This window comes from Phaenicophaeus curvirostris, chromosome 1 (genome assembly GCF_032191515.1).
Source record: "Phaenicophaeus curvirostris isolate KB17595 chromosome 1, BPBGC_Pcur_1.0, whole genome shotgun sequence".
Taxonomy (NCBI): Eukaryota; Metazoa; Chordata; class Aves; order Cuculiformes; family Cuculidae; genus Phaenicophaeus; species Phaenicophaeus curvirostris.
The window spans coordinates 145,980,487-146,003,585 of record NC_091392.1 but is presented as its reverse complement, the minus strand read 5'-3'; the positions used below and the strand labels follow the sequence as shown (position 1 = coordinate 146,003,585).

The 23,099-nt window shown below is 39.2% G+C and overlaps 1 protein-coding gene across 3 annotated transcripts in view; it reads right to left on the bottom strand.

The window, feature by feature from the left end:
* RASA3 (RAS p21 protein activator 3) overlaps positions 1 to 23,099 on the bottom strand; it is a 270,506-nt gene that overhangs the window by 83,860 nt on the left and 163,547 nt on the right. For all 3 annotated transcript variants that reach the window (XM_069877484.1, XM_069877475.1, XM_069877491.1), the window contains one exon: positions 8,926 to 9,043. In XM_069877484.1, the coding sequence (XP_069733585.1) occupies positions 8,926 to 9,043 (118 nt within the window). The remainder of the gene's footprint in view (positions 1 to 8,925; positions 9,044 to 23,099) is intronic.

Genomic DNA, 23,099 nt, shown 5'->3' with positions numbered 1-23,099 from the left:
GAAGAGACAACAACTGGGGCCTTTGGCAAGCCCCCTATTAATGTTTGTGTCTGGTAGTGGCTGAGGCCAGAAGATAACTCGGACCACATCACAGCAAACAAACACAAGATTCAGAAGAGCAGAGTGGATAAAAGGAAGCATCTAGTCCAACACGTGGTATTGGAAAGTGGCTCATTACAGAAGAAATGCTACGGAGCCTGATTTAGGCAAGCAGGGACCACATCTGGTCACCTCTTTTAGACACAAGACGTGTTAGCCTGAGCAGCACCTGCCAGCTAGTGCTCTTCACAGACAGATTATTTGCGGCTGCTGTCAAGACAACCTTTGTTCTGCTCTTGGCTTCCCCTTGTACTCCTTGTAGATTCACAACTTCTCAACATTCAGGTAACACCCTCAAGGTGCACCACGTTCTTAATATAAACAAGCAGATTTTCAACACAAGTGCACTCACTCTGCATGAGACAATAAGCCAGTGAAGTTTTAACTGTAGGCATACACAACAAGATAAATCTGATATCCTCTCACCCCAATCTTGCGTAGCTCTGCAAAAATAATGTATTCTTTCCGAAGGAATCAAACTAACCACACAAGTGCTTCCAGCTTCCACTTAAATGTGTGCTTTCCTCCCCCATGTATCTCTTCAAAATAGTACTGGCTTTGTCTCCTACCTAGACGTGAAGAGCAAGAGGTGACAGCAGTCAAACCCCATGATTTATTTCCCAAGCATAAAGCATTCACACCAGGGGTCCAGAATATCCCCTCTCCTCCAAAAGCCAGAATTAGTCTGATGGGGGTTCAGTGACTACTTTTACTTTGACACAGCAATTAATAAAAGCTGCAGCATCTGCCTATACAGCCCTCAGGAGTCTGACAAGATCCTCCAAAACAAATACCAGAACTAGCATGGCTGCAAACTTGGGAACCTTTCAGAACTAAGTGAGTTCAGATTCAACTTCAAGGTTTTCAGTTAAGCTTTCCTTGTAGATTAAGCAACCCTACACTTAGAAGAAACTTCAGTCATTCAAAGAGAAGGAGAAATAATGATGTGCCCTCCCCCAGCCTCATAGCGTAGGCTGCAGATCAGTACGGTCAACAGAAGGGCAAGGACAACTCCAGTGCTGACATTATTTCACTTTCTTCTGGACTTTACACATGTGACTGGATATAACAGTGGGCTTACACTGTAAATGCAATTCAGCTCCTTCCAAGCTGAATATAGAAACATTTTCAAGCCCAGCTTCGTCAATAAAGACTACTAAATGTAGAGCAGTTTTACTATTTGCTTTTTAGTTTTGCCATTGCAACAATAACAGCAGTGCATTTATCAACTACTATATAGTTATGAAATGGAGTTGTGCCTAAAACACTGTCTCTTGTTTTTCTGACAGTATTAGAAACCACAGAGAAAGACTTGTACAAATTTTTAAATCCTTGCTCCAAGCTTTCAGGCACACAAGAGCCTTAGTCATCGCTTTTGAAATACACAGGCATCACCTTGCTATGCTCTGAAGGAGGGAAGCTCTACTTCAGCAGCCCTTTTCTCATGAAGTGTGGGACTCACTTACTGCACAGTTTCTATAAAGTCCCTGCAATGAACACACACACTAACTGATCCATCCTCAGAACACTTTTCCCAGGATGCTTCGACAGCTGGCGTGACAGAAGAGAGAGACACACACACAAAAAGTTCAAAGAATAGTGCAATATATTTGAATCTTCAGGCATATTCTCCCCTCACCAAAAACCTGCTGTTCTGAACAATCATGGTAGCAGGAATACCAGGAAATCAAAACCAAAGAGCTCCCTCTTGGTATTGCTTCACCCACATACAGCTACCCACTTCAGAACCATTTGAAGGTACCTGGTTTTGAATCTCTTCTAATGTGTTTTGGCAATGGATATTTTTAGGAGACAGGAAGGAGAAGAGAAACAAATAACTGCGTAGATCAAGTGGAATTAAAGCCAATAAGTAAGAAAATCCTTATTTCTAACATGATGAATGGGAACAACTTCCCCTAAAAACAGTTCAAAATTTGTTCACTTTTACATGTTTCACTAAAATTCAGAGGCATATTTGCAACTTCAGTTAAATACCTTTACATATCCACTGAAATTATCCCCACTAATAACATTATTAACAGAGAAGAAGAGATTTCATAGAACAAACCTCAGTGCAGAAACAGTTCTTCAGTCTCAGGCTGTGTTGCAAAATAATATTTTTCCCTAAAAACTGCTTTCCTAAAGCAGTTTTGGTTTTGTTTTGGCACCCATACTTCAGTGGATGAAGTGAAAGAGTTGTATGATGAATAATAATGAAACTCCTCAAACCAGAATTCTTTGTGTATGTGTTCTTTTAACTGCTTTTGTGATTGAAAGTAAGGACTATTAACATGCCACAGAATACTCCACATCCTCTGACTATTTTAAAACGTTTAGAAATACTGGATTCATCCTGTTGCATGAACTGACGACTAGAGTTCACATCACCATGTGAGCTGGAAGCAAAATCAGTCTGTACAAAGGAGTACACTTGTTTGTTTCTACTGCTAAGCTTTTTCTGCTGCTTAGCTAATATGTTTTATACTGTGCTTTGCAGTGAATGTAAAGGGAGTAGGACAAGGAAGAGAAAGTTTATTCAAAGCAGACAGAGCAAGCCAAATAAAATCTCAGTACACTTCAGTTTTCCACTAGACAGAGGTACAAGACAACGGGCAAGTAAGACAAGCTCTGTTAGAGCAAAAGTTGGTAGATGCCATTCCTCACACAATCTATTAAAAATACCCAGTATTACATTTGAGGCACAGATTTATCAAAGGACAGGCACCACGAAGTATATGGCACACAAGGCAACATCAAAATCCAAACATACCACTTATGCCCACTGTCAGAGTGCAGCCTTTATTCTTCCAGGCATCCACTGAGCTTAAGCAAATTTTTCCTCCTGTCACAGTGCAGAGACACCCACGATGGACAGCACTGTGTTATAGCCACAAACATCCCTACTACACAGGAAAAAAAATAAAGCAGTGTGCATTTTCTCAACCCTATGCTCAGAATAGAGAGACAGACACTAGCTATAGTTATCATCCTCACTTGACAGTTGCTGGTTTGGCTCAATGAGGCTTACGGGGATTATGATAACTTTAAGCAGCAGCCGTTTGGCCCCTAGTCACCTCCTAAAATATTCTGTAAGACGACACACACAAACAACAGAAGTCACATTACAGCTGCATTTACGGTTGGGTCTTTTTTTTTTTTTTTTATCACCCAAAGCAGCCTACAACACCAACAATTGTTACTCACATGGGTGACTTTTTGCACGGATAAATGCTTTCATTCATAAACCCTGCCTTTGGTCTCAAGGCTCACTTCAATTCTCCTCCTTCTATTAAGTCTGCTTCCCTTCCTGGCAGCCTTCCCATTTGTATTACTTCCCTGCACAACCACACAATCCTTGCCTTCATTAATACCCCTGACCAGGCTGAAGTTGTACCCGTACAGCCCTATCCCTTAAAGGCTTGGGGTGTTTTCAGAATTGAAGTCTATTGATAATAGGAATTCAAGCCACGGTTAAACGTAGTCAAGTGCAGAAGATGGCAGACACTAGGGCAGAGTGCACACCAAGGAGCGAGCTGGAAGCATGCAGGAGAGAAGCTACAGAACGTGCTACAGCATCCAGCTTAAGGCTTCTTTACTTAAGGCCTCCGGGCTGGGAAAAGCCATTATTTCAAGGTGAGCTGGGAATGTAAGAATATGGAAATAGCTAATGGAACTAACTTCGATACAAGAGCTAATTTTGGCAACACTCCAATGAAGGGAAACAACTTTGTGTTTAAACTTTGAGAAGTGGCCTGTATCCAAGATGTTATCAGGACATGAGAGAAGCTTAGCTATACACTCATGAACTCCAAACACAGGAAAATAAAGGGCTTAAGTGAGCCTAGAATTAAAAAAATAACAAAATTAAATATAGCAGTAGAACTACTTAAGAGTTCTGAGAGATACTGATCAAATTTGTTACCTGATCTGATATGAAAATAAAGACACTGCAATCTCTTTTTAAAGAGAACACAGCCTTAACTATGAATTTACAGTACATTTCACTATTCACTTACAAGCACACTGCAGACTTTTATTTCTGTTTCATTCACTGGAGACTAGAAAAAAAAAAAAGACTGGAGGTAAGGGAAGTACCTCTGTTTTCATTTGCTGTTTTATTCAGGCTTTGATCACTATGTTTAGCATGTGAAAAATTCCTTGGCGAAACAGCAGAGAACTAAATAATCAGACTCAAGACGCTTGGCTCATCTCTCTAAAGCACACACTGTCAGCCACTTGATTCTTAACATACGACAGTTTTTGCCTTTATTCATATCCTTGAAACAAATTTAGAGATGTCACATTCCTTCCATTCTTCACCTATGATTCGAGAAGCCGCCTTGATTTCCTGTTGCAGCTGACACTGCCCTTTAAGTGAATGGAAACATTGGATGCAAACAGCAAAGGCAAAGTCAGTCTTAATGCCAACAAGCCAAGAAAGTTTATCCTCAGGAAGACCTGCAGCTAGAAACGAATCCAGGATGGTGGAGCCTGAAGTTTGAAGCTACTCATGGAGGAAGCCAAGTAGTTGGTTCAGGAAAGGAAATTAATACACAAAATTCTTGTCAAGCTGTCTACTTGCAGCTCAGAACTAAAGAGAGGTTATAGATCTGTGGATTTAAAAAAAGTGATTCTTACATGTTACCTAGGACATAAAATACACAAGTCCCTTTATGTATGTCTCTGCTAAGCTATATGGAATGGATCCAGTTCTATTCAGTGCTTTTGTGGAGGACGGTTATATAAATATTGAACAACAAACACAAAACAGAGAAGCATATTAAATCCTGGCTCTAACTGACCTCTTCCTCATATCTCATGACTTGCATGTGATCTTCACAGAATTTACTAAAACCTTGTGCCAAGGAGTTTATGAATACAGCGCTGCTTGAAGAGTTCAAGATTCTCTTCCTGGGAACCTGGAGAGTTTGCTCTGACTAACCCATGCTGTGCTGCTCCAAAGACGCCCTGTGAAGCTGGGTAACTCTGAACTGCCCCACTTATAAGTTATTCCACATTGCTCTGTAGTTTCACAGAAAGGCCCATTCACATTATAACCCTTGACTTGTTTCAGTCAGATGATACTGAGTTACCCTTACAGCAGCCCTCAAAATCTTCCAGTACATGGAAGCTGCACCACTGCCCAGTTTAACAGAAGCCAACAGGGGCTGGATGGCAGTAATGATTTAAGTTCTTGACTGTAATTTATGAGTTCCACCTGACTGAGGAGGAAAGGAGTTAAGATTCATCATGCTGGCTGCTCTCAGTTTTTGGGATACAAACTTAGATAAAGGGCATCAGGCTCACAGAGGTTCTCTTCAGACCACTGGTAAGGGCACTGTGCTGGACAACAGGAAGCGCTGGTTCAATTCTTAAGAGTTCTGAATGATTCATGCTTGTTGATTTAATAAGTTACCATTCTTGGCTGTCTTCTCATGCCCCTGCCGCAGCATAATAAAATAAAAATTTGTTGCAGAAGATCAGGACACAGCTCAGGGAGGTAACTTCTAACACTGTTCCAGTATAAAACACTGGAGATCATGAGTCAGAGTCTGAAGGCTCTGCCACAGATAATCCAAGCAAGCCAGCACTGAACATTTATCCAACACCCTCTGGGAAGAAGAGGTAACTGCTTCCTTTCTCCCATTTGCCGGTTCTACTTAAGCTTTAATTATAAGCTTTTTCATGCAGATAAAGTCATTTTATGCAGATACACTGGAAAAGATTTGCTTCTCCAGAAGAACTCTGAATGAGAAGATATTGTTTCAGAGCCAGTAGGGTCAGGGCTACATATGAAACACCTTTCAATTCAGATATTCACACAAAGCATCTTATTTTTCATAGACTAGATGAAAATCGGGTTTTGAACTTACTAGAAAAATGGAGGACTTACCAGTATGAGTGAAAATACAGGCAATTCTTAAAACTTACTTTATAGCAAGCCAGCCCTGTGTCAGTCATGAGGCGATAGGAAGTAGAAAACAGTTATGAACAACAGAGCAGAGCCAGTGTTCTCCTCTTCAGACTATGGTTGGAGATTACATCACCCCCTTTGACACCAGCCACACAGATGTTGAGCTAGGATTGAATTATTTTAGTCATGCATTGGGCTAGCCTCTCATCCCTGCTCCCATCTAACATCATATATCACAGCAGGGACACCTCAGAAAATAGAACCCAACACATGCTTCCCTATCACATTGGCAAGTGCCTGGCAAAGAAACACTGTACATGAAAGCAGGTATTTCTCTACTGCATACAAATTACGTGGGCCTTAGGGCACATAAGCCTCGCCTGCCCTATAATTCACGGTTACTCAATGGGTTGAATCAATTTACAAACAAGCATTAAAGAACGTAACAGCATGACTGACTCCTCAGCTATGTGATCATCACAGTCTTACAAAAAAAAAAACCCAAAACAATAGGCAACTGCAGTATGGTCTGGAATCATTTGAAAAACATCTTCCTCTGGAAGTCTGTGTACTTGTTTTAATAGATGTAAACACACTCATAAAAGATTAATTAGCTGTTTGACTGTGCCTCACTAAATAACAGCAATTCCTATTAACAGGCTGGGAAGGCATCCCAGTTTTATCATTCATGTATTTGGGATTTTCATCTGCTTCTCTTTTATGTAACTAAAAACAAGAACAGAGAAACACCTATACGGATAAAGGCAAAATTCAGTATATATCAATATCTATAAGTCAATATTCAGGGACTGTGAAGAAGGAAGTTTTCCTAAATTAATATTTGCAAATAGAAGCTCATGGAGAGAGAAAGCAGGCTACCACTGAAGACAGGAATTCACTGGGAGAAGAAACAATGACTTGGGAGATCGTCTTGAGTCAACTCTTAGATCAAAGAAAACAAGGCTGTGAAGGCATTTTGAGAGGTCATCTGGTCCACCACTGTTCCAAAGCAGGAAGATCCCTATATTTCGTTTGAGACTGACTACACAGAACCTATTAAAGGCCTTCAGCAATAAATATGGAAAAAAACAAGGCAATCTACTCCAGTGCTTCAGAATCGTTAATAAAAGAAAGATTTTTCTCCACAGCAAAAGCTAACCTAAATTGCATCAGGGAAGGAAGTTTAAGCCCATTATTTCCTGCAAGATCCATACTGGACATATAGGGCAATTCTCTCCCTCTTAAGGGTTTTGGGATGGTTTGTTGTTTGGGGCTTTGTTTTGTTTAGTATATTACACAGTAATACCTACTTTCACCCCTCTTCTCTAGGCTAAACAATTCCAATCTTTTAACCTAACTCATTTTTCAGACCTCTGATCATTCTATTCTTTCCTCTGAATTCACCTTAATTAACAAAAAGAACTTAGCCCCACAGGAAACCAGGAACCTTCCAGTTCTGTGCAGTTTCAGAGTACCTTTTCAGTTTTCTAACAATATTTAAAGACAGCTGGAATTTTTCCCATTGAAGGAAATATACTTGTCACTTATTCCTACTACTAGGAGTTTATTTTCTCAAGAGAACAACGCTTGGATCAGTTCAAGGAGATTACATTAGCTACTCTCACACATTCCCACTCCCCACCTTCCACTTCCCTGTGAAACACTAATGATCACCCAGCAAAAAAAAATCCCCACTGTGCAACTTTCATTTGTGAGCAGGAGGGCTACAGCTGGTTGACTCGGGAATGAATTTAAATGAGTTAAGGTCACTTTTACAGAAACAATTGGTTCAGGGGCAACTGTTTCAAGGACATTGCATGTCAGTTATTGTTAAAAAAAGCATACAGGTCAGCTTGCTTTTTCACTTTTTAAAAAAAAAATATGATACACTACAAAGAGGAAAGTGTCAACTTCATCATTCAGAAACATTCTAATTATGTTTAGCCGATCTAAATACTTCAAGAAACAGTCCCCATTATGGACCCCAGTGTACCACATCAGAATATAAGATGAGGAATGAAGACTCAAAGACAACAAAAAGTTGTGCAAGAGAACAACTAATATGAGTTAAGGGAATAAATCCCACTTCAAGCTACCTGGACTCAAATTCTTAAATGCATTAGGTACTTCTGGGGGGTTGGAGGAGGGAGGAGCGGGTCTAGAGCCATTTCCCAAAGTAAATTATTTGTAAGAACAAGACAATTAGCAAATTACTAACTGTATTACCCAACTCACTCTTTTCCCACTCTGTAACTTTTATCTTGAAGATATAACCTTGACTGTTCCTTGCTGCTACTTTCCCCTCAAGATCAAAAAAAGCCTCGCTTGCCAGACTATATGTATACATTCCGCCTTGTTCCCTCTATTTTTTTCACTTCAGGGGATTTCCAGAAGAAAGCATTCTAACTTTTGCTACATACTTCTCATGTGTTTCATTCTACATTCACTTCTACAATCTCACAGGAAGTGTCCAAGATAATCGGACAGGCATCTTCTGTTCAAACCTCTCCTTTCAACTGCAGCCTTACGACAGGAAGAAAAAGAATCCCTAACTTCACCCAATGGGAAAATGAGACCAATGCAAAATTCTAAGCATAGACAGCCACAAAACAGAGTTCCATGCTCCCTTCTAAGCTGATATCCAAAAAGCTTAGGGAAGTTCAAAACAAATACTGCTGAAAGAAAGAAGCACTAGCTGTACATTCTTATGAAAACAGTTAATGTATCTTGCCATTTTGCCATATAGACAGATAGGAATTATGACATTAATACTTCTACCACTACTGTTCTTAAAATTGGAAGAAGGATCATTATTGCCCTCCCTCCAACCTCTCACCCCAAAAATGTATCTTTGGAACATTAAACAAAGTAAGCAGAGAAAGAAGAGTTAACAGAACATGTATATTTGTTACCATAATGACTTCTCCACTATTTTGGTCCTGAAAACCTCCTCCTGGTCCAGGTTTACAGTACAGTAGCAATCTCTCATCTTGTTTGGCCCCGGATACGTAGGAAGATTTTTGGCTTCACCTAAAGACAAGAAAGAAAAATCCCAGAAGGATTATACATTAATATGTTATCCATAAATTAGTCATCTGTCAACTACTGCAGTGTCAGCGACATGGCTAAAGTGAAGCATTACATGGTATTTTTCTTCCCAAATCTTAAGCCTTTATTAAACTGAACAGCAGTATTCTGTTTCCAAGACAGCAACTCCTGACAGTTACCGAGTTTAGTACTCAGCAGTAGCCAGCAACAACTCAGTTTGGTGCATCCAATTTAATCACATGTGTTTGGGTGCATACTGATTCCTTCCAAACTGGTGTTTGGAAGGTTTTCATCAGTCCTCCCATAAGATAACAGGAACACAATGCAACATGGTAATAAAAGCTTTCCAATACAGCCTACTGATTTTATCCTAACAACATTATCAGAACACGGCAAGTGAGGACTGACCCCCAGCTTCACTTCTCCCACAAATGTGGAGATGGAAAACAGTTACTTTAGTTACAGACAACAGCCTTAAACCACACATTGAACAAGAAAAGCACTTTGATGAGGTAACTGGCATTTGTGAAGGTGCCACGGTCCTGGCTACTGCAAGTAATGTATATTCTACATACTAAACATTTGTTTCAAAACTGCAACAAGAAACATGCATGTATCCTATATTTAAAAAAAAAAAAGAGAGAGAGAGAAGATTGAGGAACTAAGAGCAACCAGGAGACTACACAACACAAGAGTAAAGCCACACCTTTCCCCTCTACAAATCCATTAATAACAAAAGCTGAAAATTATATTTCCTTGGCAGACTGATAAAATCAAAACTCTCGGACACAAAATCAGGCAATGCTCCTCACGGCTTTGCTAAAGCACCTTAGCATGACATGGATGAATGATGTCATTCTAAGGACAAAACCCAGCACTCTCAAAGGAGGACTAAACATAAGTTTACAATATAGACGGTCTTATTTACCCTACCCTCACTCTTCTAATTAGCATTATTAGCATGTACCTTGGGAACTAGATCGTTCTCTCCTGGTAAAAACATAAGGAATACTAAAAATAATAAATAATAATGACATACCAAGGGAATGCAGGTCTGTTTGCCAGTGGAGAAGGGAACTCTAAATGACAGCAACAAATACAGCATTTTATCAGATGTCTGCAGCTCAGCTTAAGTGCATTTTACTAAACACGCCTTCCCCAGTCTCCAGGTCCCAAATAGTTTTACTATTAACCATCATGCTTCTTTCATCCCTATCTTGAGTACAGACATACTTCTTCCTTTGTTCGACAGCACTTTGATGTCTGTGCATGTAAATATTGAAGAACTATAGGAAGAAAAGATTAAGCCAAACCGCATCCTTGGCTTTAAAGGCAAAGCATGAAGTGACACAGGACCCCAGGTCTTCCTGCCTGTGATCAACTCTGATGCACTGTTGGCACACTTTTGCTGACTGACTGATGATGTGCCCTTGGAAACTCTACACATACCCACTTCTCACAAATGACCAGTACGTGAGTGCACGTGTTTTCTAAAGCTAACAACAGAACACATCATGAGGCACTGAAAAAGGGCATGAAAACACTGTTTCAGACAGCAATGCCTCACTTCAAGGGTCTTGTAACTAAGTTTGCTCTCTGGCCTCAGCTGATGCAACTTGATAGCATTCTTCCCACTTCCTTCAAGAGCTGCGAGACGTTGTATTAAAAAAAGCTGTCTCCGCTGTAATTCAAAGGTGTGACTGGAACATCTGTTGGCATGCCCAACGTGGCTTTAAACAACACTGAAGCATTAGCAATAGTTTAACTGTAGCAGCTCTGGCCAAAACTGCACTGAGGCTTATTGATGGCTTGCTTATTAACCTCATTGAAGTCTGTATTTCCACAATAAGCCTCCAACTTGTACTCTTGCTAGTTCGAGTTCAGGCTAGTTAGAAATCAGACATACCAGCCTCACAAAGACTGAGGTCTCCCACTGTTTCCTCTCACCAAGACCCCAGTATTCTGTCTCTTATCTATCCTCACATTAAACTCACATGAGGGTAGCCTCTTTTCTGGATGACTACAGTTCCCCAGAGGGAGTGAGCATGTGTGTCAACAGGAAGAGCTTCAATAGCAGAATGATAAGGAAGTTTTCCTCGGGGTTAGACATGCTATTCTCACTGCTCTTCCAAGAGATCGGGACAAAACTTTAAGCTCAAAACTAAACCAAAAAAGCATGCAGTTTCCCGTTTTCTGCATCTTCCACTTCCTACTTCAATACACAAAACCAATTCCAGATTTTGTGATCTCCACTTCCTTTTTTTTTTTTGAAGTGTACAACATTCACTTAAGCTCTTAAGGTTAATACTTAATCATGTCAGAGCACTCTGTCAAGAGCTGTATTTTGAAAACAGAGTTCTTTCTGTTAAAAGACTTACAGTCGAAAAGCCCACAACACTGAAACGCAAGTGAAATGCAAAAGACTACACCATTTAGCATCACTAGAAAATTACTACTAGCATAGCCTGTACATCAAATTAAAGATCATCACAATATTAGAAAGTGGGGTACAAAGAGAAGATATGAGGAGAAGACAGAAATTTTTCTTCAAACTGGAAAAAGTCCCTGAAAAAACAACGGGACTAGAACAAGGGATTAATTGACCAACCCAATATATTAATCATGTTACTGAACGGAGTAGGAGCTTACAAAAAAATAATTGTCAATGCCAGCAGCAGCCAATGGCTGTTTGGATTCCTCTAGCACTGAGCGGTCGTGAAAGAAAAATCTATCAAGCTTTCAAGCGCAGCTAAAGACTCTGCTCTCTAGCCAGACATTTTATGTCAACAAATGCACTCTGTTAGAGCTTCAGTTGCTCTTTAAATTCCTCCAAGACACAAACGTTCCCTCTGTGGCACTGTTTTGCCATCTACAGCAAAGCTGAACAATTTGCTCGGTATTTTTTTTGGTTCTGCTATTACTGAAACGAAAAAAACAAAGCCCAGAATACTCGATACTGTCATGCACCATTTCCATATTCTCAACAATCAGAGCTGATGAGATCATGTAATTTGGGCAAGAATTTAATCATTTAACCTATCTGTATAGAAGAGGCATGTTCATCAATTGCATTTTCAAGAGGCAGATGCACTCTCCCCCTTCTCCCCTTCACATTTTGAAGTATCTGTAGGCTAGAGAGTTTGGAGAGGGTCTGAAGACAAAATGTGAACATGCTGTCCTTTAAAACCTTTGGCTTTTGGCTTCTGCTAGGAAGAAGCAGAATATTTCTTAAGATGTCCAAGATATTGACAATTTAAAATGTACAAGCACTTGGGTTTGGAACATAAGGCTCCAATTTGGAGTCACAGTGGCAGAATAATCAGTTCAAGTTTGCAATAGCTTGTCTCCCTATCCCTGCACTTCTAATATACATGGTCCTAAGTTAATTGTGTGATGAACTCAACTTAGCACTAAGGACTCAAATCGAGCAAAGCAGATTTTAGCTATGGATAGGTTATCATTAGATACTTTGAACAAGTCTTAAAAAATAGACTATGCAATCCTGAATACCTCATTGACTTGCTATTTTCTCCCCATGAATACTGGGTTACTACAGTTTATAAATGGACTACTGTGGCAGCACAGATAGGTTAGCTTGAGCTGGACAGAGAGAATGAAACAGCCTGGAAAAAGAGGAAGGAAAAATTCATAACCATATTCATCATCCTTGTTCCTTCCACTGTGATAAGTTCCTGCCCTGCTGAGACACTGACAATAAAAGGGAAGCAAGAAAAAAATGGGTTCTTCTGCACACATGGCAGAGAAGAGCATTGCATATATGTTTGGGAGTATAACTGGTAAAAATCAAGAAAAATTTTGAAGATGTTTCTAGGAATAAACAAATACATACGTACAAATGTACATTCCCTTAAGGTTTAGCCATTTTTAAGTATCTGGTATTTTTAACTGAACTTAGATACTTAGCTTCTTCGCTTCTGACATATTTTACCAGGTGCAACTTTCTGAAAAGCAGAGATTGTACAGCCACCAGACATTATTTCTAACTTTGGAACAAAATTTGCTGCCTCTGTACTTCTATGTATTGGGCTACCAGCACACAACTGCTGACCTAAGTGCCTTGAGGAAGGCTTTGTAATGTGTCAACAACTTCAGTTTGCTGTCTTCTAGCAGCAACATATTTGGTTTTATCAAGACAGCATGGGAGAACCATTTCCCAAACTATTTCAGAAAGCAAACAAGGAAAGGAAAACCTACCTCAAAAACTAAACCCAGTAAAAGCAGCTGAGCTTTCAGTGCCACAGCATTTAAATTCAGAGAGCAAGCTGAAAGACCTGAGCACGAAAACAAAATATCCAGCACCTGAAAAGGGCAACATATCCAAACTAACAACAATCCACTTTGTTTCTCCTACATTCAGGAAACTACTCTCCAAAGAGGTTCATAGACAAGCATCTCAAGAAGAAAAACAGAGCAGCGATGTATGCCAAGAATGAAAAGCTGCTCCTGTTCTCCCTTAAGCTCTCTGTACTGATACAGATACTGGAATCTCAAAAAAAAGTACCTTTGGTGCTCCTTTCAAGTTTTGTTTCTTCTGTTAAACTATTATTCCTGCAACATCCATAGATCAAGCAAAACCAGAAAAAAGTGTGCAGACACAGAGCTCTGATTCTCTAACACAGTTTATGCCTAAAGCTCCTTATGCACAGGACCCAGCATATAAGATACCAAGATGCCAGCAAGTTTATAATCACTACTTGAAATAATCTTAATTAGAACAGAATATCACTCAATGTCAATTGAATCACGTGGAAATACCAAATAACACAGTAAATTTTGTGCCTATCTGTGGATTTAAACTGGATGGAAATAACAGGATTAATGCTGAATGTTGAGAAAGCAGTCATTTTTTTGCAAGGTGTGCTTTTTGGGGTGAGGCAGGGATAAGGCGAGAAGCATACAACTGCAATACGTCAGGAGGAATATATTGAAAAAATAATCCCTTTTACTATTAAAATGGTCATAATAAGAAAACTTCTATTCATATCAGAAACCAATTTTGTTCCTGAACTGAAATTAATATATGTTTGAAAGCAGAATATATAGTTATATTTGTGTATAATTCCTATATTGTGTGTACCTCTCTGAATGGAAAGTTTCAATTAAATTTTTGACTTTCCAAATATGAAAAAGCAATAAAAATAACGTTCCAAGAGCTGGTCCACCCAGGATGCAACTATGGAGTTATGCAAGTACCTTAGTATTCTTACGTACTTCAGCAGTAACGTAAAAACAATAAATGCTTTTCAGGTAATATATGCTGAGTGTTAAAAATGTTCTCTCCACTCTACCTATATATAGGTCACAACACTTAAAAATAAGAAAAACATATGAAATTCATAAATATCAAGTAAACTGATATATTTTCTTAAAAAACAAGATTTCTTTTAAAATAGATGTGGCTAGAAACACTGTTCAACAAACTCTTTGCTTTAACAGTAGGTATTTATGTGTGCATACGCACAAACTGTGCTCTCGTGGAGAGGCAGATTGCATTAGATTTCTAAACCAGGTCAACGATAGCCATCTGTGAACAGATTTTGATGATCTGGAAAATGAGATTTTTACATGACCTGTTCTTAATCTAAGCCACTGCCTGTCAGCCTCTTCCCACATGAGATGTTCACCACATCAGGAAACCCAGGGAAGGCAATTCCTCATCAAAACAACATTGAACTCTTGGGCATTAGCAGTAATCCAAGACCAACTTGATGCCACAGCTAGGGCTGCTTCAGCAAATAACCAGTAAGGAAACAAAGCACACTACATAAATAACAACTTTTTAGGCAAGAGCATCACCTGGAAACCTTCTTGGCTTAGGTGCAATGAGCAGCCTCAAATCCTCTGGCACTAAACTGAAGACCACCACCAGCTGACATATCTCCGTGCCAAAAACTATACATACTTAGACCTAGAGTGGAGTTCTACTGCCTTCACAGCCTACTGACAGGAACATTTGGCATCCATTAAAACCCCCTCTACACAATCCACACAGTGGATCCACACACAGTGCTATATTACTACACTGTCACCCTTTCCCTTCACATGATTAAACTTATCCTATACCAGTAAGGAACCTTCATATATATCCTCCACTGCCCTGAAACCTGTTCCAAGACAGCAAACTCGATGATCAGGTAGGTCTCTTCCAACCTGGTTATTCTATGATTCTATGAAATGGCACAGTCTTTCTATCAGCTGTAACAATAGCTAAGCCTCATAAGCTATAGCCCCTGTGGTTTACAGACTCAAACCTATCACTCGGAATGGCTGGTAGCCAAATCCACTTTTTCCTATATGTAAGTGAACAGACAGTTCTCCTTCTTTAGCCCTGAAGGTCCAATAAACTGTCCAAATATCTTGCCTTTACCATTCTGTGCATAACAGAAGAAGCTGAGGATATTTTCATTGGAAAGCAATGAGAAACTGCAGGCTGACAGCCTTACTTTTCTTGTAAGAGGGAACGCCACCAAGTAGGCTCAAAAAGATCTTGCCATGATCTCAAGTACTTAAGCGCTCACAGCACAAGGGCTGTTAATCAAATCCCAGAGCTGAAAGAGGTCTAAACAGCAAGTCCCATGAGAGCTGCCTGCAAAATTAAGATTTTAGTTCGTACAAGAGAAGAAGCATAATTCTCCTCAACTCATTAATGTAACCGGTTGCATGCTATTTGCCAATATCGCGGTCTAACAGCAGGAATTGGGTTTCTCTAAAGACTCCCTTGGTATGGTAACTTAATCTCACAAAATAAAAAAATGTACAGTCCAGCTGCTTTTTAACAAGACTGAAGCTATTTTGTGTAAAAGGACACTTTGAAGAGATCATTATAAAGAAGGATACTGACAGGAAAAAGGTATTTCTCAAGGAGTTTTCATTCAAATTCAGTTTTCCTGTGATACTCTGAGGCTAGCATTCCAACTTTCTTTGATGTGACTTTCTTTTAATTCTGCAGAAAAAAATGATGAATTAACCAAACCCTCTGTGTTAACACAATGTTAGTTTAGACTCAGCAAGTCAGGTACCAAATCCACTTGGATTTTGAAGATGACAGTTTGCATCAATACCCACCCAGTACAACTTGCCAGCTGCATTTGATAGAGGCTTTTGAGGTTTCTCCTTCCAGGTTCAGTAAAGTAGAGACTAGCTAGAGTTTTTCTGTGCCTCTGAATTGTGACCTTCATTTAGATGAGTGACTTGTGCAGTTTTCTGTGGGGTTTTTTGTTGTCTGAGATGGCAGAGGGGGGCTTGTTTGGTTTGGGTTTTACTTGTGTTTCTTTGTTGGGTTTGTTTGGAGTCTTTTTTTCTTAAAAAAAGAAGAAAATAAGCTTCCTGAAGTTATAAACAACCTTCTCTCAGCAAAGTTTAAGTCAGTGAACATCTGCTGTGGGAGGCCATGAGGGAGAAGACTTGGGCTGTGGGAGCAGCAGAGTAGCTGAGAGGAAGTAACATTAAACAGGCTATTCCATCATGGAGCTGCACTGGGCAAATAGCAAACAATCTCAGCTATTTATAGAAGAACAGCATGAGACAGGAAATACAAGCAAATGATTTACAACATCAAAGACGTGACCAAAATCCAACAATTCAAGCGCTCCCTTTTGAGAGTTTGTGTATTAGGATAATTTAAGACTGTTGCTCCATGGTGAGGAGCCCGGTCATTGCTGAAGAACAAAAGTAATGTTCTTAGAAACATCAGCATGAGCAATAAGAAGATTCTGTGAAAATAAGTATCTATTTTTTTCTTGTCTTTATTTATATTATTCACATAAAAAAAAACTGGCATGTCTGTAGACAAAAATTGTCTGCTTTGGTAACTTGGCTTTTGTTTTTTACTGTAGATCACAAAACTGTGTGGAAAAAACAACTACAAGCAATGAAAAGGGGTGATGTCCTCTCTCTTCCAATACATTAATTGCTTCTATCACAAAAAGAGACACTAAAAACTTTTACAGTAACATGAAAAATATAAATCTGCCAAAGGCTGTGTTTTGATTAAATTAGAAACTAGTAACAAAAGGAGGGACTGCTGAAAAGTTGAAGCTTTACAGACAATATCAAGAAATCATAACCATTTCCTTTAATGATTCTGCTATCCACACTTGCTCTTTCTTCTTATTTAGAAGTATCTTTGCTAACCAGAGTCTCAGAGGATCAAGTTTAGATCAAATTCAATTTTGGCCTTTTGGCCCCCACAGTGTTCAAACCCAAAATAAAACCTCACTGTTGAGAAACAGGATGACTCAGAGCACAGCAGTTCAAGGCAACCTTTAAAGCCACCGAAGACAGGAATTAACTGAGCAAAGACCATCTTCCTCCATATTCGGAACACTCTTCCTATTACACAATCATCATAAGGGAAAGAAAAAGGTTTTGAAATCTCCCCAAGCTGCTTTACTTTAGCCTTTCTTCAAAGAGTGAAAATAGATATTTTCCTACAAGAAGATCAAATTAATTTTTTTCATGTAAAGATCCAAACTCGGAAACCTCCTCTTCCAAACTTGCACTAATTGGCAGCTTCCCTTAAACCCAGTAACAGGCAAGATTACAACTTCAAACTTGACTTGGTCTTGGTATTAACGTACTCCACATAGTCCTCGTGCATTCCTTGATACACAAAGGACATCATATGCATCAAGGAACAAGCAATAGGAAATCCTTTATTTTAACAAAAGTGTGATCATAACCAGTTCTCAGACTACACGTTTACAGATGTTTTTTGAATGAAAACATTAATATAAGGAAAATCATAACTTTCTAGTTGCAATCTTAGGCAGCTAAGAAATGCTATGTTGCAAACAAGCCTCTGTACGGAACAGAATGCTCATGCTATTTGTTCTGCTTTAGTTGCCAGATCTTCACTTACAAAGCACATTTTCCAGCAGAGTGAAATACAAAAAAATATATCCCACTTGGCCATTCCTAACGCTGGTGCCTTCTATGATCTGTAGGTGACTTCCATGCTGGTGGACTTTTAAAAACATTTTAAATTACTTCAAGTAAAGATTTGTTTCACTGTGAATAGCCTGTATTGCACAGATACATGCTGACAACGCACAAGATTTTACACAGACTCTGCTAATTTCTTGTTGCTACCTTTCAGTCCCATTAATCAGACAAAAAAACAATAGCATTTCTCTCTATGACAGTGTAAGACATTTAGATTTACAGGCTTACAGATTTCTTTGTGGAAAGAATGAGTAGCACAGCCTCTACTCTGAAGTCCAGACTCCCTTAACTACTGCCACCACATAGTTCGTCAAGAGAATTTCTACAAGCACCTAGTTATAGAACATCAAGCCATTGACAGAACTGGACCATTGCCATCCAAGATCCTAAACATTCAATTTGCTATGTCAGTAGGCTTACTAAAGATTTCTTGGATTGATTGTTTGGGTTTTTGGGTTTTTTTGGTTTTTGTGTGTGTTTGTTTTTTTTTTTAAATGCAGCACAGGATTCCTGACTCATTGCTGAAATAAAATATTCAATTAGAAAATACAGCTGAAGACTAACTGACCTAGGTATAGGGAAGAAAGGACAACGTCAGCTATCACCATCTTCTGTGTTAACTTTTTGCAGAGTTTTTCTGAATGCTCTGTCTCCTCCCATTAGTCATGCTGTGAGTCCACCAGCACAGATCCAGTGGGTCTAATGGGGCACAGCAAAGAGACATACTGCAAGTTCTTCTGCACTGACTGCATGAGGATAAAGTAAATTATTGCCTGAATTTATATCAATGTATCACCAAAGTTCAAACATTTCTGTGTAACTATCTGCTCAGTTCCTTCATTTTTTTCAAAAAACAGGAGTGTTTTTCCTACTCAAATATTAAGTATACTTCAAGAAAAATGGGTATATTTTGGTATGACTGTATGAAAGCACCTTTTCTTCATAAATGAGAAGCGGCTAAAAGCACTCTCTAAAAACAAACTATGCCATCCCACCTCATAAGAACAATACATTCAACATTCAGTCGATCTCTTACTATTTTCAGCTTCCAATTTTGGCCTCAAGCTCCGCTAGGGGAGGTTCAGGTTGGACATTAGGAAAAAATATTTCACGGAAAGGGTCATTGGGCACTGGAACAGGCTGCCCAGGGAGGTGGTTGAGTCACCTTCCCTGGAGGTGTTTAAGGGACGGGTGGACGAGGTGCTGAGGGTCATGGTTTAGTGTTTGATAGGAATGGTTGGACTCAATGATACGATGAGTCTTTTTCAACTTGGTGATTCTATGATTCTATTATTATATAGACTTTATTTAAACAGTCAGTGTAACGCATGTTCCTCCCCCCTTCTCCCTTCCTTTGGTTAGTGCTTGTTCAACACCCTCTATTGTCTCTCTGTTATTAAAGTGGCCCTTTAACTGAGTCAATAGCAGTCAGACTGCTCGACTAGCAAGCTGAGCTATATTGGACAAGCCATGTTTCCATCCTCCCAAGGCACCTTTGCTGAGACAAAAGGCAACCAAAGATTTCTTCACAAGGAGAGAGAGAAGACGATGTTAGAGAAACACATTGATGGCCAGAAACAGTGTTTAGCAAGAGAAGTTTTAAGAATATCCTAAAATATTTTCAGATCTGTTGTCAGCAGAAAACCAAAGGAACAGTTCACTACTAAAAATGACAGAGAAAGTAGAGAGGTACTGAAAAAGTGAAAAAGAAATTTTGGGTTCAAATAGATCACTTCATTCTGGACTGAAGGGAACAAACATAAATAAAAATAGTTAAAATTGTTTCCTTCCATTTCATACAAATTGAAAGTATTAGTAAGCTTCTTTGCTTATGTTTCCCCTTTCCAACAGTGTCCATTCTTCATACGGCTGAAGCCCTCACAAGTCTAAAATACGTGCATAGGAATAAACTTAAGATTAAGTCTTTGAAAGTTTGAGTTGCAAGGCAACAGTGCACCAGATTATTTTTGAATATGAGCTGTTAAAGTCCTACCCACAAATCTAGGGCAGCACATGAGACTAACTGTCCAGCTGATTATAACAAATTGTAAAAAGCAAACGAGAAATCCCTGTTTCAAGGTTCCAGTCTCCTGAGCCAGCCGGGGGAAGAATCTTCTGAGTAAATGAAGTTCACACACGTGATGGAATATCAAAGCATTCACTTGTTCTTGCTTGACCTGAAGTCACAGGGTCAGGTTCCCATCTCACAGTACAAAAGCCGATTCACTTCGGCTAAAGCTTTCACCCAACATACTCACCTCTGCACCAAAGTAGTAACTGCCAAAATATGGGGTCACGCTGTCTTCCAGAGGAAGCCAATGCAATAGGAGCAAACGAACTTCAAACAAATACAGGTCTGATTTATTTCAGTGGTTGCTCTTAGAGAGGTGGGAGCAAGATTCAAAAACAAGTTTTGTTTGTAGGTAGTTACACAGACACTGAGTATTTTTTCAAAACTGCCAATGATTTTTGAAAGCTTGGCATTCCCTCTGAGCTGCTCATCCACACCCACAAAGTTCAACCAAAGTTAAATTTTTAACGTCTGTTTAGATACTAGATGCATCCTTCTCACACATAATGAAAGGAAAACTAAATATGTAGCAATACTTAAAACAGTGGCAAGTGTCTGATATCTCTAACAATCAGCTGAAAACTGAAGGCAGAACAAGAGCACCACAAAAAGCTTCACCCACTGTTTGAACTTGCTACAGATAATCTGATTTTCTACCCCACTGGTCTGCACCTTCGCCTACTTCATGCGCATTTTCCTATCAAAACACTGTTAGCAGCTTACAAGATGGAAAATAATGCTGCTCAAAAGAGCCAGAATAAAAGTTTAACGTGGAACATTAATTCACCTTTTCTTCTACTCAGGCTTTCATCTGTGAACTGTAACAGTGTTTACAAACACTTATTTCAGCAACTAACAATCCTTTGCCCTGCCACAACCTTGACTCTCACTCAAGGCACAAACCAGACACTACTCCCAGGGGTATTCATATGATTCAATACTCTGCAAAATTTAGGTGCCTGCATCAGCATCCACTGTTCACACAGACTCCTGCGTAAGAGGATTCGAAGCATGAGCATCACGTCAGTGTCCAGGTTAAGTGCTTACAACCACACAGTACATATTTTCCCTTCTCTTCCTCCTCCTTATCTGGTCACCTCACATTTTCAGCATAAAGTCTTTCAGACTGCTGTTTCCCACAGACCTTCAGCCTTAAAACCTTCTAGTACCAACAAGAGTTCCAAGAGCCTTCATATTTACACATTGCACAGTAGGGACTGGAAACTCTGCCACTGTCCTAACGCTGCCTGAAACCTCCATCAAATCATGACTCGATCAAACACTTCCAGGTACAGATAATTCTGTAAGAAGAGTTTCTGCCCCAAATACTTCATTTGATATAAATGTCATGATAAAAGGCCATCCATGTTAATAACTTGTTATTAAACACTTCTTTAAAATGTATATGTTACACAAAGTTCAAGCAAATACCACAATTGCAATGTAGTTTTTGTTCTTAACAGCATAAAGAAGTCGAGGTTTAAGCTAGATGTATAACACTAGCACACTGAACTACTTCAAAAATACACCTGCCTTATAGCCAATTCCTTGCTAGTACCAAGAATCCTGAATTTAATAGGTTAATTACAGTGGCATTCCAATAATGTATCAGTTATCATTACAATTAAACGTTTCAGTATAATGATGATGCTGAATTCAAACAGCAAGCATGTAACTGGTAAGGAAGGCATCAACCTGCGGTGCAATTTAATTTTTAAAGAAGATTTCAAACAGTGATTAATCTAATCACCCTGAGAGGAGGAACATCACATGAATCTTGGCCTGAGGAACAAACCTAGCCAAGGAAGAATGACTCACTGTGCAGGCAATATGATGAGAACCAAACGCTAGATTATCCAACTTCAGTAACTGCAGGAAGAGAAAAAACATTTACTTCTTCACTCCTCAGCACTGAGTATAGATAACACAGGCAAAGCAGTAGAGAAAAACAAGCAAGAAGAGGCTGCACACAGTCATTTATTTATAAGCAGTGATCAAAACCACAGAGTTCAGAAGTTAGTGTCGTGCACACCTAAAACATGTCACTGGTATAAGCAGCTGAGATTTGGACGAAACATCTAAGCCAAAACCACAATACTCCCTTGTAATTTCTACAAATGCTCATATGACTAAAATCTGTATTTACAGGGAAATGTGTTACTTTCCATGAAATGTCTGCAATCCAGCTGTTGTGTTTTTATGCAAAGTATAAAGCACAGTATTAGAAATGGAAAGTAACCTACTTTCCTTTTCTGAACTATGCCAAGTGTTAATATAATGAAACTCAATTGATGTTAGTTTTCTTTTATTCTTCTAGTTTCAGTTTACAAGTTAGTCACATCAGCTGCAGAAGAGGGTTTAAGCAAGACACTGTCCATAAAGCATTTTGGAAATATTAAGTATTCTGCATATTTACTACTAGAAATAAGGCACAATTTATCTATGTAGAAGTTAGGGAATTAAAAAAAATTAACAAGAGGGACAGCTGGCAATGCTCTCAAATACATTTGCAAAGTTCTGTTTTTATAAGCACATTCATTCCTACACATCTGTCTAAAACAATACAAACCTGCTCTGACTGCTTCAGTAGCAGAGGTCCAACTGCAGCGAGAGTTGTACAAACGCCTTATTGAAATGCTTAAGCCTACACACAACTTCATACATGATAAGGGAGGATTAAGCTTTAAAAAGGGAATGGCAGGTAAAGGATATTTGACAGCATGGAGATATAAAGGCACAGCATTCCCAAAGATAACACAGTACAAAAGATACATAGAAATGTGATTAATTAAGGGATCTTATACCAAAATCTTTTCCAAATTAAACCAGCATTAAGGCTGACATAGTGACAATTGTTTGCTTTCATGACACACAGCACTACAATGGAGCTTATTCCTCAGCCAACACTCCCAGGCAAGTTTAAACTCACAGCTTAGAATTCACGGGTATGTGCTGCAGCCACTTGGCCACCAAAATCCTAAAATACACAAAACCTCAGTCAAC